This window comes from Anthonomus grandis, chromosome 6 (assembly GCF_022605725.1).
Source record: "Anthonomus grandis grandis chromosome 6, icAntGran1.3, whole genome shotgun sequence".
NCBI classification, from domain to species: Eukaryota; Metazoa; Arthropoda; class Insecta; order Coleoptera; family Curculionidae; genus Anthonomus; species Anthonomus grandis.
Window position 1 is genome coordinate 7,714,782 of NC_065551.1, and position 19,569 is coordinate 7,734,350.

The 19,569-nt window shown below is 32.1% G+C and overlaps 1 protein-coding gene across 5 annotated transcripts in view; it reads right to left on the minus strand.

Moving 5' to 3' along the window:
- LOC126737741 (NPC intracellular cholesterol transporter 1) overlaps window positions 1-19,569 on the minus strand; it is a 107,199-nt gene that overhangs the window by 68,780 nt on the left and 18,850 nt on the right. For 3 of the 5 annotated variants that reach the window (XM_050442757.1, XM_050442754.1, XM_050442756.1), the window contains exons 2-6: window positions 17,033-17,319; window positions 13,199-13,385; window positions 12,933-13,142; window positions 3,455-3,647; window positions 3,080-3,166 (exon numbers count right to left, since the gene is read on the minus strand). In XM_050442757.1, coding sequence (XP_050298714.1) covers window positions 3,080-3,166; window positions 3,455-3,647; window positions 12,933-13,142; window positions 13,199-13,385; window positions 17,033-17,319 — 964 coding nt within the window. The remainder of the gene's footprint in view (window positions 1-3,079; window positions 3,167-3,454; window positions 3,648-12,932; window positions 13,143-13,198; window positions 13,386-17,032; window positions 17,320-19,569) is intronic. The other 2 variants (XM_050442758.1, XM_050442755.1) reach the window with 1 other exon arrangement.

Sequence of the window (19,569 nt, forward strand, 5' to 3'; positions counted from 1 at the left end):
AGATGATAAAGGAAGCTTTATTTTTAATGCTGACGATCAGGTTTTAATAATGATCTCTATGGTATTAGGGCAATTCGAGAGAAAGGAAAAGCCCTGTGCCGGATATCTGGAGGCTCTGGAAGAGAGTCGACGACAGTCTTAGGATGTGTTTCTGCCGATGGAAAAGCACTTCCACCGCTCATCGTATTCAAGGGAGCTGGAGTTCAGGCTCGTTGGACTTCCAATAGCGCCGATCCAATGGTCCGCCAACTAATGGATGGTCACAGCAGTCATATGAGCGTCAGAACTATTGAAGAGGCAATGCACAACAATATTATTTTGATAAAGTTTCCAAGCCATCTTACGGATAAGCTTCAGCCTTTGGACAAGTGTGTTTTCGGACCCTTAAAGGTGAACTGGAATAAACAATTGGTGAAGTTTGGTAAGGAACAAATGGGACGAGGGTGTGGACGGCTAACTAAGGAAAAATTTACCAAATTACTTGGCATTACTTGGCAAGAGTCTATGGTTTCTAGCAATATTATATCTGGATTTAAAAATACTGGCGTATACCCAGTTGATCGAAACAAATTCCCACAAAATGAATTTACACCAGAAGACTTGGCCAAATACGTAGCTGCCCTCAAAGCTCCGAAATCTGTAACGTCCGATACTATTATTATCCAACCAGTATCCTCTAAATCAACTGTTGTTGCAATTTCTGAACCAAACCCACTTCTACCGAGACTTCACAGTCGACGATCAAATGCCTTCAACTTCATCATGTTGTAGCCAACATCATTCAGTGTCATCTGCTGAAAGCCGACAGCAGCCTTCTACATCGTCAACTGATTGACCAAAAATTATTAGTGGCATTTACCCATAGTCCACAACCATCGACGTCATCGTCTATCAGTAAATCGACAGAAATTACCAACATTTTCTTGCCACTCAGCCGCCCTGAAGATATTGTTGAAGAGAAAAAACATGTCATACCGAGATTAAAGCAACAAAGATATGGAGAGGTATTAACAACCAACCAAGTCTTGGAAAGGCTAAGAGAAGCAGAAGAGAAGAAGAAAAATAAAGGAAAAAAAGGCTAATCCGAAAACGGACAACAAAAAGTTAGAGCCGAAATTGAAAAAAATGAGAAGTGAACCAGTTGCAGAGTCGGAAAGTTCTGATCTGAAGAAATAAGTCTAGGTGATACTGATGATGAAATAGATTGGGCAGAACCGGAAAAACAAGATATAGAGCTTAAAACAGTCGAGAGTTCAGACTTGTCCACAGGGAAATTTATTCTTGTGCAGTTCAAAGGTGGAAAGAGAAAGACTACTCTTTTTAAATATGTGTGTTTAATTGAAGCTGTGGATGAAAAATTAACGGAAATCAAAGTGACTAGTCTTAAATCCTGGGATGCATCAAAAATGCTTTTCAACATTGTTGAAACTCATGTCAGTTATATAACCTTGAATCAAATCATTGGTGTGCTTCCCGATCCTGGCATTCAAATGAAGGGAGAGAGAATACTATACAACTTTCCAGCAATAGTTCCTGTTTATGAGCAAAACTAATTTTTTATACCTATAATATTACATACTTAGAACTACATACTTAGAATAAATTTTTTTTATTAGCGTTCTCAAAAATAGTTAAGTTAACTGTTGGAAAATATTTACTTTTATCTCGATTTTTCATTTATATTGCAAGCAAAACCTTTAAGGTCACATTATTTTGGGGTAAATGTAAACATGACTTATATCAAAAAATATTTTGCTACACAGCGACTTTATATAGTTCGTTTACATTTGCCCCAGGTTTTTTTCTGGTAGAGTAAATGTGTCAAGAGATGCTTGTTTACAATTACCCCTAAAGAGTAGGGGCAAATGTAAACAGACAAGCATGAATATATTTTTTTTTATCTTAATGTGACTTGTAATTACAGAAAACCACTAGTAATTGTCAAAGAAGATACTATGAGCTATGTGACTGCTAATTTACATATATAACATAATGCGTGATGTGCACAAAAATCGTTTAGCAAGTCAAAACATTAAATATCGTTCACAATTGCCCCAATTGACCCTAAACAAAATATTTTTTTATGGATGTGTGAAAGAATTCATGGTCTACTATTAAAAAACATAAACATAGTATTTAAATTGCCTAATATTAAAAAACATAAATATGAATTTTTTCCCGATTTTTTAAGCTAAAATTTATTAAATACATATTAGGTTGTGATACAGCGGCATGTATTCAGAAAAAAAAAATGCAAAAATTTGACGTTAAAATATACGGGGTGCTCCATTTAAAAGATTAGAAGTTTGTTTCCTAATCTTAAAAACAGTGCTCTAAAAAAATGTTTAAATACGCCACTGACTTAATGTAAAAATATCTATTATAAGCAGTTTTCATTTCCTTTCTATCTTACTCATCTATCTTTCTATACAGGGACTGAGAAATAATAACATCTCCAAAAGTGATACAGGGTCCCGAAAACCGCAAACCTATATCTTAGAAAATGGAGATACCCTGCAATCTCATCCAAAATAGAACAAGTGTACAATCCAATATTTTGATTCTTTTTTAATTCCAATTTTAACCTAAATAAGTTATATTTTATTTTAATAACCAAAAAAAAAGCTACTTCGGATTAATGATAAGTAAAGCTTTGGAAGCATTTTTTATCACTGACTCTTACATTTTTTAAGATTAAAGTATCTCACGCAGAGGGTTGATATTTAGGAATAAAAAATTGAAGTGGCTGGGGAAGACAAAGTAGTGAAAACAATCACATTACTTTGTTTACGCCTCCCTATTATTGAAGTTGTTTTCAGAGTTTTTTTTTGGTTCCTTGGATATATTCATTGTAAGTTTTCAAATTGTCAGCCTGTATAAATAAGCCTCATTTTATCAAGTAAGTTTTTTTATATAATTAATATTTGAAAATTTAAAATGCTGGGTATTAAAATTAATGAAACCTGAATTAACATTTCAACAAAACAATTATGTAAAATGGCAGAAGAATACCAACAAAAACTAGAGTTTTTAACAGCCACATACAAACGTCACAATTCGACACAAATGACGATGGTACCTTCATCAGTGATGTTATCCATATAATTATTGACCTCCAACTCAACATCAGGCATCACGCATTCCGTTTCGTTTACCAATCTGACACCTGTCAAATATCCACATGAATGAAATGTGATGGAAAACATTTATGTGTTTATAAAAATATAACTAAATGAAATTGTGATCAAGACGAAAAGAGCTGCTTGTTGGTGATACATAAAAAAATATGTTTTAGCGGTGAAAAAGAAACAAAATAAACAGTGCAGCGAACTTACGATTGGTTTTCCTAGAAACTTTGTTCGAAAAAAAAATAGAAACAAAACAATGTCATATAAAACCTTCACCGGTATATTATAACCTAACACACCGAATATAACTTATGTATTTAACTTACCTAAATTTCTTCCTAAAGGGCAAACCAACACGGCCAACAGAAACATTAAACTGCCTAAAAAGAAAATGACCACCATGAGAAAATTCATACCGTCGAACCCAGCGATATTAAAAGGTTGGGGTTTTGGAGGTGAGGGAGGTGGTACGGGACAGCTGGCTTCGCAGTCTACGCAGCTGCAGGCTGGACTATCGGCCTAAAATGACACACATTATCAGCAAAATCTAGATAGTTATGAAATTTAGGAAATTATAGAAGTGAGATATGTGGGACACTACAGGGTGTAGTGTCCCACATATCCCACTACCTTGCATTTTTGACCCGTTGACACCCTGTAGTAATAAATTGTTAGGTCTGAGACTTTTTTGATCTAATCAACGTCACAGGCTATAACTTTTTTATTTTTATATACAACATTTTTTAAGAAAATGTATTCTTAATAGTTATAGAAATAAACTTTTTTTTTTCAAATGACATCACCATTATTTCTTCTAATGTTTGGAATGCTTGTTAAATTATTATAAAAATAATAATAGTAATCTTTATTTAGCATAAATAGCTACATACAAAAACAAAAAAAAATTCCCAAAAATACAAATACATACAGGGTGTTGTCCCACCACGGATTTATCGAAAACCACTGTTTAAAAAAAAAAACGCCGAAATACGTCAAAAGGTTTGTCAAGGGGGACAACTTTCTAAGCTTAAATTACTTCACCCTCTGCCCCCAGGATCATCCCCTTAAAAATTTTAAATGGCAAGGGGTATCGAGTAATCGCTTGTTTAAAAGGTCTTTTGAAGTCTTTTATTTTGACTTTTTATCTTGATTTTTTTAAATCGGTCGATTCGTTTTCGAGAAAATTAGAAAAATCTTTGTTTATCTTAATTTGTTCAGATAGAAAACAAAAACATGAAAATATCAGTTTTTATTTCAATAAGTGTTCAACTGTTACTGGTCACTGGCACTTAAGAAGTCATCTCCATACTATCGGTATTGCGGACAACCCGGAATGCCGATGGTGCTGTGAGGAGGATGAAACCGTTGACCATGTAGTCGGGGAGTGCCCAGCACTCACGCGCGCCAGGTTCAAATACTTGGGTAACACTTTCAGTGTACCGAGTGACTTTAAGTCCTTCAGACCAGAGAGCCTTATCGGTTTCTCTAAGGCCGTTGGCGTTGATTGAATATTTGGGAAGATACGTAATCCTGTGTTAAAAAGTGTACCCGGTCGACTATCGGATTGCCGTTCAGTTTCGTGCACCGTGTGGTGCTGCCGCGAAGCGTCAAGTCTAGGAACGATTTATTTTAGCTGCGTGGACTTGGCTTTTGGCTTCTTTGAGTCAGGTTTTCAACGACGCTGGATTCTCCAGTTACGCTACCGTGTTGAGTATTTTTTTAAGACATGGGATGATGCCGCCAACTATGTTTTTATTATTTTTTTTAACATACAACACAGTGGTGTCATTTAGGTGGTCAAGTGATGAGTGATCTACTTAAGGGTAGAGACATTGAAATTTCTTAAAAGTTAAATTTTATAAACAAATAATTACCTACTTAAATAAGTTTTTGAGACCAAAATTAATACAAAAATATATATATAAAAAGCTATTTTTACAAAATTACCAACAAAGTTTAATACAAGTTATAATTCCAACAAACATTATGTTTTTACAAGAGGATCAAGTTTTTAAATAAAAAGCTAAGTGCAACAGGCTATTAATTAAAAACTAATATTTAAAAAATATGTGGAACAAATTTTAAGATATAAGCAGGTTTCACGTAAATATTATAAAGAATAATTGAAATAATTCATAAGACTTAATCTTAATACCTATGGTAATATAACTTCCTGATCAATAATTTTTTGTAAAAAGTAACCCATTTTGTCCTGTGACTTAATATCTGAAAAATTGTGCAGCGGTCATTGAGTCACAATCAAGCTGCTAGAGGTGGCAATACACGATATTAAGAATTCATATGGGTCTATTGTTTTATTTTTGCATCAAAATTGAAGTTAGTGAAAATCGATGTTTTTTCCTTGTATTGAATTAAGTTACTTAGATTTCGTTTTGTTAAATAAAATATATTTTTTTTGTTTATAAATAAGTTAACAATGCTTATTATTAATTTTTTTTATCTTTATTAATAAAAAATCTGTAAAAATCAAGTAGTTCGATAATTTTGTCCAGGAGTTTATTTCTGGGAAACCTAAGTTGTTATTTACTTTAGTGTATTGCTTTCTTGAGAATAAATAACTTTCAACGACTTCCAACATAATGCCTTTCACTCCATAATGTTCAAGAACATAAAGAGGTTTTGGTGAGACACTGTGTAGAAAGCCTTAACAAGATCCATGAAAACTACTATCACCTTTTCATGATCGTCAAGGCCTTTGGCGATCTCCGAGATAAGCCACTCTATAGCATCGGTGGTCCCTCTTCCTTCTAAAAATCGATATTGTCTCGATGATAAGATTTTAGCTTGCTTGAATAAATGTATCAGTCTATCCTTTAATGCTTTTTCAAATAATTTGGCTAGATTATTAACTAGGTTAATTGATCGATAATTTTGAATTTTATTTCGTGATTTGGCCCTATGAATTGGAGTTATTAAGGAGACTTTAAAGTGTTCTGGTAACTTTTCCGTTTTAAAGATTGGATTAGCTATGTGTTGTAAAACAATAAAAGGGTGAATTATCAATAAAATCCTGCTGATTATTCCGTGCATCCCTCGACTACTATCTGATTTTAATGATGATATATGATACAAGTTCCACGACTGATACTAGTTTTAAAAACATAGACAAGCTGGGACTTTAGTTTGCAAGAAGTTAAAATTAGTTCAAGTAATGAATTTATATAGGTAATGAAAAGAATAGGTCCCATTATATTCCTTTAAGAAACGCCGATTTTAATTATTTCTGGGAAACTTAAGTTGTTATTTACTTTAGTGTATTGCTTTTTTTGAGGATAAATAAGTTTCAACGGGCACTTTTATTTCTTGCTCTAGTTCTGTACAGACATCTACAAAGTATTTGTTGCAAATGTTTGACATCACCAGAGGATCGTTAAAAAGTTGGTCTTGTTTATCCTTAATAACCAATGTATTGCTTTTTTGCCCTTGGCTCCACCGGTTATCTTATTTATGATTTTATATACTTTTTTCATATCATTCTTGTTTCTATCTCTATTTTGTTTTTGTAAAATGTGTATTTTGTTATATTTATTAGTTTATTTAAATGATTTCTATAAGCTTTGTAAGTGTTTATAATTCATGATAGTAATGTTTTTGTAGGTTTTTCTGCAGTTTATCCCTGTACGTGTTTAATTGAGGCAATCAGTCCTCTTGTTATCCATTCCTTCACTCTCTTTTTAGTGTTTTTAAACACTTCTATTCTCTCAGATGCCTTCATAATTTTTGAAGTTTTTTTTTAACAAAAATAATGGTAGCGTCTTCAGAGTCTTGAATTTCTGTAACCTCCAGTCATAGTTTGTGAAGTTTAATGTTAATAATTCCAAGTCATTAATTTTTTAATTAAATTCCAACCATAATTGGATAGTGATCTATGACACAAATAATATATAGCAATTTATTTATTTTGTTGTTGTGCTGGTGTTGATAAAAAATCGATGTAAGCAGGAGTCTGAGTCCTATCTAGTTGTTAGTTTAATATAGAGCAGAAAACCACAATTTGACATGGGACTGCGATATTCATTTACTGTACTGCTATTTACGTCCTTCAAGTCAATATCTATATCCTCTGTAAAGATTTCTATATTATTTTGCAATTTGTCATCAAAAAACATTATCAGCGAATCATTACTATTAAATCCTCTCCATTATAGTATGTGCTATAACCTTCAATATTAAAATATTCAGAAGATGTTAATTGAAAACACTCATTACACAACTCACGGCAAAAATAAACACATCACAATGATTAAATTTTGCTTGTTGAAATAAAAGTAATAATTTATCAAAATTTTCTTGGTGAATTCTGACTAGTTATTGCTTAAAGACTATAAAATTAATAAATTTTTGCGAAATATCCAAAAACATTACATTAGAACACCTTGCCAAACTTACGGTTTTATTTGAATTATTCGATTAAAAAACAATGATTTTTAAAAATCCAAAATTACACAACATGCATCCGACAATAACCATAGAACAAACTGGAATGCTTCCTTAATTTTAGCAAAGGAACCAATTTCAAAATTACGTAAACTAAAGGAAAGTGCATTATTTATAATGTTAAATGAAGATAAATGCTTAGCTACTTGTTCGGTTGATTTTAATAATACATGGATTCCTTTGTTAAAAAGAGGTAGGTAGAACAGGGCATTCTCAAAATTAATTAATAATTTAAAATATATGATAATCATATGACATTCCTTAAGTAAATTATTGTATTTAAAACTCATTGAACTTAAATTAAATTAAGTATAACGAAAGATATCATTATAGCTTTACGTTCATATTTCTTTTAAATACGTGAATAAGTCTATTTTCTTCTTCTTTTCAATTTTTGAGCGTGTGAGATAGTATTTTTTAAATTGATTTTTGCTATAAGTGACATAATACCCAATAAAATAAGTAACTCATTACAAATCTAAGTAATAAAATACAATGAAAACTATTTTTGCGTGATTACTTAATTGAAAATTAAGACATTATCTCATTCATGGCACCCTATTTAAAATAAAAAAAAAAAATTTCTATGATTATAATACAAAAAAGTAGCAAATGGGGATCATTGTTTTGTGAATATGATTTTCTATTGAAATACGTACTACCATACCATGTGTCCCATATAAAATAACTGAATGTTAAAATATCCTCTTATTACTTACCTTTCCAAAATTTGGGAACAGCCGCGTTATGCAGCATCGTTCGTCTGCCACTTATATAATGTAGTCTTTATTAAAATGTTTTTCACAAATAAGTCTATTTTTTAGTAAGACCTCATCCATAACATATATTTCCTGGTTCCCACAATTATTTATCCAGCGAGTATTTATGGCTTTTTTAAAGGGAACTTAAAAAAACTTGTAATATTGTTTGTCCTTTTCTTCACGTTACTGCATCCACGATAAATGCAAATATTCATTTTAAATGACGACCTATTAACAAGTTTTTTTAAAAACAAGCAAAATAAATCTGCTCAATTAAAGTATTAAAAAATAATAAAGGAAATTCAAATTTAATAATCTAGGTGTGTGCGAAAACTCCTAAGCCTATTCGTCCGCTCTCCAGACAATGAAATGATACACGAGATTTTTAAACGAGACCGGGGCGCGCTTCTTATTGCGCCATCTATCCGCCAGCCGCTTTTAGTGGCACGATTTTGCCCGTAAGGTTGCGCATCTTCCCATATTCTCAATCAACGCCGTTGGGCTCTGGTAACCCCCGGTGGGGCATGACGAGTCCATTAGGAGACCTATATGCATAACTGCCTTGGCAGCCCACTGTTTCGACAATTCAATTCAAGTGTTCAACATTTTGCCAGTTTTTGGCCAAACAATGAAATAGGCGATGTTTAAATTCCTGACGGACATTTTCAAAAACATGTTGTGGGATATCATGGCAGCTGTTGATGATGCGTTGACGAAGTTCATCCAAACTTTCAGGTTGGGGAGTAAACAGCCCTATCCATTTATCTGGAAACTCGTCGTCTAGCTATTGCCGAAAGTGAAGAACATAGTGATGAGGAGCACCGTCTTGCTGGAAATATATTTCAGCCCCATCAATTATAGGGTTTCCATCATCATTGATTTGGTTTTCAATGGATTCAGTGATAGGCGGATTGATGGTATTTTCCAACATATCCAAATAAATGTCTCCATTTAAATTTCCGTTAATAAATAATGGCCCAATCACTTTATTTCCTAAAATGCCTGCCCATACATTAATTTTTTGAGGGTACTGGGTATGCCCTTCTACAAATGCATGAGGATTTTCATTGCTCCAATATCTACAGTTAGGCTTATTAACCAATCCATTTAGATAAAATGTGCATTCATCGCTGAAGCAGATATTCTTTACATGAATAGTATTATCATTAATTGCTTCAGTCATTTTTTCACAAAACTCAACTAGCCATCAAAATCGTCTTCGGTTAACTCTTGCAATATTTTCACTTTGAGAGGATGAAATTTATGAAGTTTGGTAACTGTGTGAAAAGAGTCTAATGAAATACCAGTAGCAGCAACAATTTTGCGTAATGAAGTATTAGGATGTATTCCAAAATTACCCAAAACTTCAACTTGAGCGGCTTCATCCAAAATTCGCCGATGATCACGTTTTTTTATTTGCAACAGATCCAGTTTCAGTAAACTTCGTAACAAGGTCCAAAACATATCTATGCGAAGTTATCTTCTCCGGATGTCTGGCGTTAAATGTGACGGCAGTTTGCCGAGCACATTGATTTTGGCCACCATAAATTAGAATAATTTCTACTCTTTCGGCTAGTGTGTAAACCATTTTGGAATTAAAATCTTCAATTCGACAAATAAATTTTCACTATTCCAAGACTGTCACAAATGTAACTGACGGCAAAATAAATTCTTTATTTTCCTTAGCAACTATAAATAACTAAGCAGGTATAACAATAAATACAGTTTGCCTAGGATATCTGTGTTAATGAAAAGAATGCGGGAAAAAATTCAGGTTGTTATTTAGTTTTTTCCACGTCTAATCTTCGGAATGGCTGTTTATGTTGGTAGTTTCCGTTTTAAATTATAAACGAATTGTAGATTTGGCAAACCCTAACGGGCAACATTTTGAACACTTATTGAAATAAAAACTGATATTTTCATGTATTTGTTTTTTATCTGAACAAATTAAGATAAACAAAGATTTTTCTAATTTTCTCGAAAACGAATCGACCGATTTAAAAAAATCAAACGTCAAAATAAAAGACTTCGAAAGACCTTTTAAACAAGCTATTACTCTATACCCCTTGCCATTTAAAATGTTTTAAGATAACCCTGGGGGGCAGAGGGTGAAAGGGGGGAAGTAGTTTTAGGTTAGAAAGTTGTCCCCCTTGACAAACCTTTTGACGTATTTCGGCGTTTTTTTTTTTTTAACAATGGTTTTCGATAAATCCGTGGTGGGAAATTTCCAAATGAACACCCTGTATAATATTAATAATAATGTTCATAATCCTAATTCAACAACATATTTAGTCAGCAAGAGTACCATATAAGTAAGCAATAAATATATCAAATACGGGGTATCCCGGTATTAATTCAGACCCGTATTAATTCAATTTCATAAAAAAAATCATGTGTTAACATCAACGACAGGCACATAAAATCTTTTATTGATTTTCTTAGTTCAGTCATGCCTTGGATCTGAAACAAATAATTTAACTTGGTCTTCAGTATAAAATATATCAGTATAAAGTATTTTTAAATGCTATAAAAAACTGTATGGCTAAATAGATGCATTCTTTAAATTGGCAATATCCGTTTTGGTATTCTGTTATTTTTAATATTCAGTTTTGTTGCCTTTTTGTATAGGTCATACACATTTTAGTTTTTCCAAATGAAACACCTTGTATTTAATGGCGTTATGCTTTTAGGGACAACAAGATCTTTACACTGATACCACATTTTTTTAAATTTCATTACGGTGTTGCCACGTAATTCCTATTTTTAGAATATTTTTAGTGTTTTAAGGAGTTTTTTAAAATTTTTTATAGAGTGCGTAATTTCTTGGACAATCGTTTTTCTGATCGTTGGATTGGCAGAGGAGGACCTCGAGTTTGGCCACCGAGGTCACCAGACTTAAATCCACTGGATTATTGCCTCTGGGGGTGGATGAAAGCTCTAGTGTACGAAACACCAGTAGAAACCGTAGAAGGACTCCATAATCAAATGTTGAACGCTTCAAATATTATTAAAAACAATCCCCAAGCAATTAAACGTGCAACACGAGCGCTTAACAAACGTGCTGCAGCTTGCCTTGAAGTTGGTGGGGGGATTTTCGAAAACATTTTAAATTAGTGGAATTTTGTTTTTTTACTAGTATTTGTTTGTGTTGCTTTTAACATAAAAATCTTACAAAAAAACTTCAGAACCGATTATTTCAGAAACGGTTGAGAGTCGGATTAAAACATGGGTTAATTTATCTTATTTTGACTCTCTAAATATTTTCCTTTCCTTCCGAAACACCCTCTATACTTCAAATTATTTATTAATGTCTAATGCACAAAAGTATTGCACAATTCTACTTCATGTACGTTCCACGAAAAACAATCTATAATTATTAGAAAGATGTGTTCTTTTTTAATTTTAATATTTGTTTACCAATTTTGCATCCACCATTTAAAAGTGGAATTTAAAAGTGGAAGTGCCTATTTTTCCTGGAATTGTTTTTTAAGAAATTCTTTTATAAATGTATTATGTAAAAAGATCTGTCGATTACTTGGTATTCAGTTATTAAAAAGCAAATTTTGCATAAAATTACTTAAATTAACGTGACAAAGGTCATTTGCTAATTGAGTAAAAATATGTAAAAAAGTTCATAAAAAGGAAATTATTATAAATAGTGCCATTTTAAAATTTTAATATACTTAATTTGTAAGCAGACAAATACAACCAAGGAAATTAAAAACTAATTATTTAATTGCTTTTTGGCCACGCGCTAATATTTTTTCTACCTTTATTACGTTTTAGGTATTTAATAAAAGAATGAGTCAAATGTGGGTTAATATCAAATAATTATTAGGAATATTTCAAATTATTGTTTAGCAATATTTAAAATGTGCCTTATACATGAGGTTTCATTAATGGGCCCATCTCAATTAAATAGAGGGGTTTGCTGCTTATCAATGCTAACCATTTCAATATGTAATAACAAATTATAAGAAATAAGCCTCAGGAAAAACCTGATATATTACTCATGTTAATATTATCTCACAATACAAATGAACTAATTGAAATACCTAATTACACCTCTCATTATTGACACATCAAAAAAATTAATATAATATATTTTTAGTGTGAAAAATATTTTCTCCAGAGACAAAATGAGGCTTACCATGAAAACAAAGTCAAGATCATTATTATTCAGGTCTATTTTTGGAATCAGTCCAAGATCTTGTTTTGACATGACCCTGCTTCACGCTTTATTCTATTTAGGTTAAAAGAAATGATTTATTAAAACTTTTTAATTTACTTAGTGATATTATTTTATGTTCACAAAAAAATATAAAAATAAATTTTATTTTTGTACAAAAATGTTAATCACTCTAAAAACTTATTGATAAAATCAGTGATTACTATTGCAATTTAATGCATAATTAAGTCCATGTGTTTTTTGTTAAAAACAGTATAGCGGATGTTTTCGTCCCATTATTACATTTTCTTATTAATGATTTTTAAATGACAACACATCAAAATACCTTTAACCTAAGGAAATGGGAAAACATCATGGTTTCCTAAAAATAATTACTTTTCAATAGATAAGACTTACATTCAAAGCTTTATTACAAGGCACTGTTTCCACATTCATAGGAGTATAATTGCCGACGTTCTGACTGGTATTATAAGTAATCTGAAAAGGCACGTATAATTGTTTGCCGTCCCCCATAAAGTCAAACCATCTAGTAGAGGTACATGTAAGAGAGTTATATTCTCCGCACATCAAGTCCATGACATTCTGCCCCAACGATGGAACCGACACCTACAGATCCACGTTACTTTAATATAAAATATTTTAGAATGATAAGTTTTCCTTACATATCTACAAGAATTAAATGTGCGATCCATATAATCCTGGGTGATGTAGTAAACAATATCCGTGATATACGTTTGGTTGGTTGTTGGATTTACTTCAGTTTTTTTAACTTGTAGAAATTCTGATTGGCGTGGTGAGCATGTCATTTCGCAAATGTTCTTTACTAAGTTTGCTAGACAAGTTGGACATCTAAAATAGAATAATGCTAGAAGGGGACTTGTCATTAGGTTAACATACAATATACAAATTTAAATATCTGATCTATGTATCAGAGAAGGCTTACTTGTTTTGCTAACTATTAATCTCACACACTTTTAATTATAGAAGACTGACCAAAACTTAAAAAAGGGTTCTTCTACCATACTGAACGGTATACGTGGGGTGGGAATCTAATTGATTGTTACAAAAAAATAAACCCTTAAAATGAATCAAGGATTGATATAAATAAAATTAAAATTAAAAGAATAACTTGAAAATAATTAATGAAAAAAAAAAAATAAAAAAAGGAGTAGAAAAATAAAAGACTGAAAAAATACAAAAAATCAAAAAAATTAATTTCTAAATTAATTAAATTTTGAAAATATATTAAGAGAGAGGAGCTATACAGAGTGCCTCCGATTAAGCCGGCACTATTAGTATCTTTGTTAATATTTAAGATACAGGGTCGTGTAAATTAGCAAACTATTTTTTTTTTCTTATTAAAATGGTTGAAAAAATTTAGAAAATTAATTTTTGTTAAATAGCATATCCTGTATATTTTTACATAAATCAAAAGAAAATAATTTTCTTAATAATAATAATACGTAAAAATAACAAAGTCATAGCAAATTTTGCCAAATTTAAAGTTGGCTCTGAACTTTTTGAGAGCAAAAGAAATAAATCATTGTTTCAATAATAAAATGACAGTAGCCATAGAGATTTAATAAAATAAATAAATACTGACAGTAACATGTTTGTGATTTTTGTAAAATCTAAATTAGTAAAATGCCTTTAATCCATATTGTAAAATGTTAGAATGTATTGTATGCTGAAAAAATAGTGACAGAGCGCTAAAAGAGTACCCCCAGAGATTCCAGACTCATAACTTGCCAAACCGAAGATACTTTTTAATTCTCTACAGAAAATTTAGAAGTAATGAAAATGTGTTTAAAAGAAGGAACCAATTTATAGTAAGCGAGGATGTCGAAACGTCTATTTTGGCATATTTTGAAGCTCATATGAAAAACTTAACTAGAGATTTAGCAAGAGCCTACCGAATGAGGTTATTAACAGTATGACGGGTTTTAAAGAAACACAAATTTGTGCCATGTAAGTATCGGCCAGTACATATATCGTTGCATGGCGATATCGAAAGAATACTTGATTTTTGCAAGTGGTTACATAATGCATATAAAGCAAATGATAATATTTTAAACTGTATAACTTGGAGCGATGACGCAAATTTTTCAAACACAGGTATGTTTAACCGTAAAAATTTAATATTGATCCCAGAAACTCAAAATCAATTTAGTATAAACGTTTAGTGCAGGTTAATAAGAAGCCAAATAATAGGACCTGTGTTTTATGATTGCACTTTGACCGGAAGGAGATATGATGTTGACCTTGTAATATCTCGAGCGCTGGAAGATTATTTGGATAATGTTAACTTAGAGAGACGCCACCAAATCTATTTCCATCAGGATGGAGCATCTCCCCATCACCTAAATGATGTAAATATATGACTTAATATACTGTTTATAATTTGTCTTTCAAGACAGGTAGATTTCCAACCTCATGGAAGTTAAATTATTTGACTCCTATATTTAAGAATACAGGTCAGAGGGATGATGTGAAAAACTATCGCCCTATTTTTCTGGCTTGTCACTTTGCAAAGGTTCTTCAAAGTTTTGTCACAGATTTTTTATCAGAGAAATTTAAAAACATAATCTTAACTAAACAGCATGGGTTTGTCAGGGGTAGGTCCATTACCACTAATTTGTTGCTTTACCAAACAGCTTTGTCGGGGGCGTTGGAGAGCGGTATGTCGGTTGATTCTATATATACTGACTTATCCAAGGCCTTTGACAGGGTTAATCATTCTCTCCAGGTTACAAAGTTGTCACTCTATGGCATTGGTGGTTGTCTTTTGGCCTGGTTAAAGTCAATAGAATTATAGACAGTAACCTGGCGCATCATGAACTTTGTTCTGATCTTCACAAATTTGAATTATGGTGCAAGAACAATAGAATGGTCCTAAATGCTAAAAAATGCAAATATATTCAATTTACCAGGAGTTTTAGTCCACCATTTTCACTAACTTTTTCAAAAAATATTGAAAACCTGTGTAATAAGGCTTACAAAATGTTGGATTTTATTAAGAGGCACACTCATGATTTCAGCAGTATTGATTCCATCAAACTTCTGTATTTTTCATTGGTTCGCAGTCAACTTGAGTCGAATTCATGTATATGGTCATCTTATTATGCTAAATATATAATGTGTCTAGAAAAAGTTCAACGTAAATTCATAAGATACATTGCTTACAAGCTTAATATTCCTTGTATTGATATTATTTACAGGAAAATGTATAGATTGCTGAACATTGAAAAGTTGGAGACTCGACGTAAAAACTGCGATATTGTCACAACATACAAGATTCTTAACAATGTAATACAGTATCCTGAGTTGTTGTGTCAGCTTAATTTAAATGTTCCTCCTACTACAGTGCTCAGACAGACTAGATTATTCTACCTTGAATAACATCGTACACTGTATGGTGAAAACTGTGCAATAGGTAGAATGATGATTAACTCAAATAGTGTCAGTATAGATTTGTTTCATTGTTCTCTGAGTTCACTTCAATGAGTTTTAAAATCTGCTTAAGTGCAATATAATTTTATATCTTGACTTTGCTTAAAGTGTGTCTTCTTTTCTATTGCAGTTACTTTGTTTTAAACTATTATTGTCCTTTAATTTTATTGATGTTACCTGTTATCTGTTATTTATGCTAGATATTTAATGATAGTACTAATACTTCAAGTGCTTCATTGCGATATAAAATCTTATTTTGTTGAATATTTTATATACTATATTTATTTTGTAAATTGGTTAATTACCGTAATATATACTGAATACTGTTTAAGGATAAATGGATTGCGACACGTAGCCGATTCCATCTAGATCACCAGACCTAACCTCTCTCGAATTTTATTTTTGGGGTTATATAGAGCATGAAGTGTAAAAAAAGTATGAAATGAGAGTAAAAAAAAATACAGAACCGTTCATGAGCAAATATATTAACACATATTAGACACATAATTGGATCATTAGATGGAAGATCAATCTTAAAAGATATAAGACGCGTGCTTAAGTGTGCTCAGAAATCTATTGCCCAAGATGGCGATGGTTTTGCTCATTTATTGCAAATTAAGTTGGTTTACTTGATGTTTTTTTTAATATTTCAAAGCCAATTTGCCAAAATTTGGTCAAATTAGAAGAACTTTGTTATTTTTAGGTTTAGGCTATTGGTGTAAATAAACTTTTTTATTAAGAAAATTACTATTTTTTGATTTATGTAAAAATATACAGGGAATTCCATTTAACAAAAGTACAATTTTAATGAACAGAAAAAATCTTAATGGTTTGCTAATTTAACCGACCCTGTATCTTAAATATTAAAAAAGATACCAATAGTGCCGACTTAATCGGAGGCACCCTAAATAGCGGTGTTTATTAATAGTACAAGAATTTCATTACAACAATGTTAAATGTTTCTTATTTGCCAAGATCAATATTTTTTTTTTAACTTTTTGTACCAAAATTAACAGTTTTTTTTAAAACGTACTACTTTAACTAACCTTTTCAAAAAGTTGGCCGCTAAGTTAATATTAGTGCTCATCGTGTCCAACTGGGCATCATCGCAACACACATTGCTTGGATCCAAATAAGGGCACCAGTAATTCAAATTTTTGATTCCGTTGGTGGTGTTCAGGGGTTTACCAGGACCATCAAAGGGGCAGTTCTGAGTTTTGCTACTAACTTTGTTGCATTGGCCGTACCATATGCAATGCCCTCCTTTGTTGGTCTGGGGCAGTATTGAGGCGTCTGTACGGCTCGTCGATGCATTGTTTTTGGCTGCGAGGACCTGACAATAAGAAAATAATTTAAAGAACAGAAAAATATGCCAATTTGAAAGTCAAAAATAACCAATTATCATTGACCTTATATAATTTCTGACAATGCAGGTTACAGCTACATTTAATGTCCTACCGAAATATTAGATATTTATTGATCTTTAATATCTCTTGATTTAACATGTTGGTTAACTCAAAGCATATTTCTGTATTCATATATTTATTCTTACACACATTAATAAATATAAACATATTTTAAGAAATAATATATATTATATACATTTTTGTAGACATTTATCAGCCAAAGATGATATATTGCTTTGCTTCCTTATATAAAATTGGTGAGTAATTAAATTTCTTATGAACTGTTATCACACGTTGGTCTATTCCAGCATATAACAATAAATTTAATGAGTGTTTGTTTTGCATTACGATTGATAATTGTTTGGTGAAAACATCGCCAAATGTAATCGGGCAAATATTTACAAATGGCGTTGTTTTATCATGTCAAATTGATAAAAAATATAATTAAGGAATCTGCCGATCGGTTAAACTTAAAATAAACTGAGCCTAATAATCTTATATTAAAAGACTCTGCTTTAAAGTTTGCAAATCCTTTTTCAACGCAAAACTTTTTACCAGCACCACGGAAATTTGTAGTCAACACCAAATTTCAACTACAATCAAAAAGTTTCTACAATTCACCCACATTATCTTATGCAAAAAAGTACCAAGGTGAAGTTCCCACCGATTTTCCACGTTGACCCACTTAAGTCCATAATTTTGTAGGGAATATTTACGGTTACGTCTATTTACGTAATAAATATAATAGTTGAAACATTTTAGTAAGACTTCTGTTTAAGAACAAGAGATTGCCATAAAATAATAATAAAAATAATAATAATAATAATAATAATAATAATAAAGATTTAGATATCTAAATGCCTGTTGTTCCATCTAACCTAATTATCTATACTATACCAAGTTTCAAAATAGGAATAATATTAACGCTATAAATTATAAAGAGTATATCAACCAGCAACAAAAAAGAGAATATCTGACAGCATATACGCCTACACAAGGTCAAAGAAACAAATTCATTATAATCATTCAGGTTCAATGAAAAATATACCTAATTCCATATCATTTGTATATGCAACTGTTTTACAGAAGAAAGAAGGTCTAAAGTACAGATGATAAAGAAAAAAGGGTCCAACATGGATCCTTGAGGTTGCCAGATAATATATTAATTTTCTCCATTAAAATTTCCTCCCTCTGTTACAACTTTGCCTTTTGATCGTTATATATTATATCCGTTGAGAATTGAGAATCCGTTGATAAGACAACCAACTCTAATGCAAAAAGGTTAAATCCATAACATAGCCTAGAAATGAGTGGCTTATAATTTATTGCGTCTAATGCCTTGGCTCTAATCTATCAATACAAGTAACGAGGCAAAAAGACCATTGCCTGTGCAAGCATTTGCCTATCAGATTGGCAAGTCCATGAACATGGCTCTACACAACCTCATAAATAAGGTGGAAGGCACTTTGGGAAATGGAAAGGCTTATCTTGGTGCATTCTTGGATATCGAAAGGGCTGTTCACCATTCTCATGGTCAGATGGGTTAAGGACATAATCTTGCAGTGCTATGTGTCTGACTATGGTGCTCACAGGTCTACTATAAAGTATTTTCTCCAACTCTAAGATGTCTAAGATTCTGTCTCCTTCTTTTCACAAGTGGACGTAACTTTGGACCTCACATCCATTGTCTTTTTAAGAGGTGTACAGCAAAGCTACTCCAGGACGGAACGGTTTCTAGACATCACACTCCATTCCAAACTCTTCTAGCACGATCACGGACATATCAGAATTAAGAAGGCGTCCCGACCCCTTAACGAAGCCAAAAATTCGAACGCAATTGGCTAGAATTCAGCGCCTCGTATGCCTAACTTAATATAGAGTTATATTAAGAGACTGGGATAGAGACTGTAGAAGCAGGCCATGTTAAAATCTGGTCGCAGGCCGTACAGGAATGTCCCATCATTGTGATAGGAAGTGACTATATGGCCCCTGCGACAGTCGATTATAAGGTCGTCGTGACCCATATAACAGGCAGGGAGGAGGTGACAAGGCGCTAATAAGCCTGCACTACTAAACAGGAAGACCATCTAATAGTGAAAGTTTCAAATTGCTGACACAACATCACAATCGTCTGAGTCTACTCACACAGCAGGGTCGCCATTAAGGCTATAATCTCC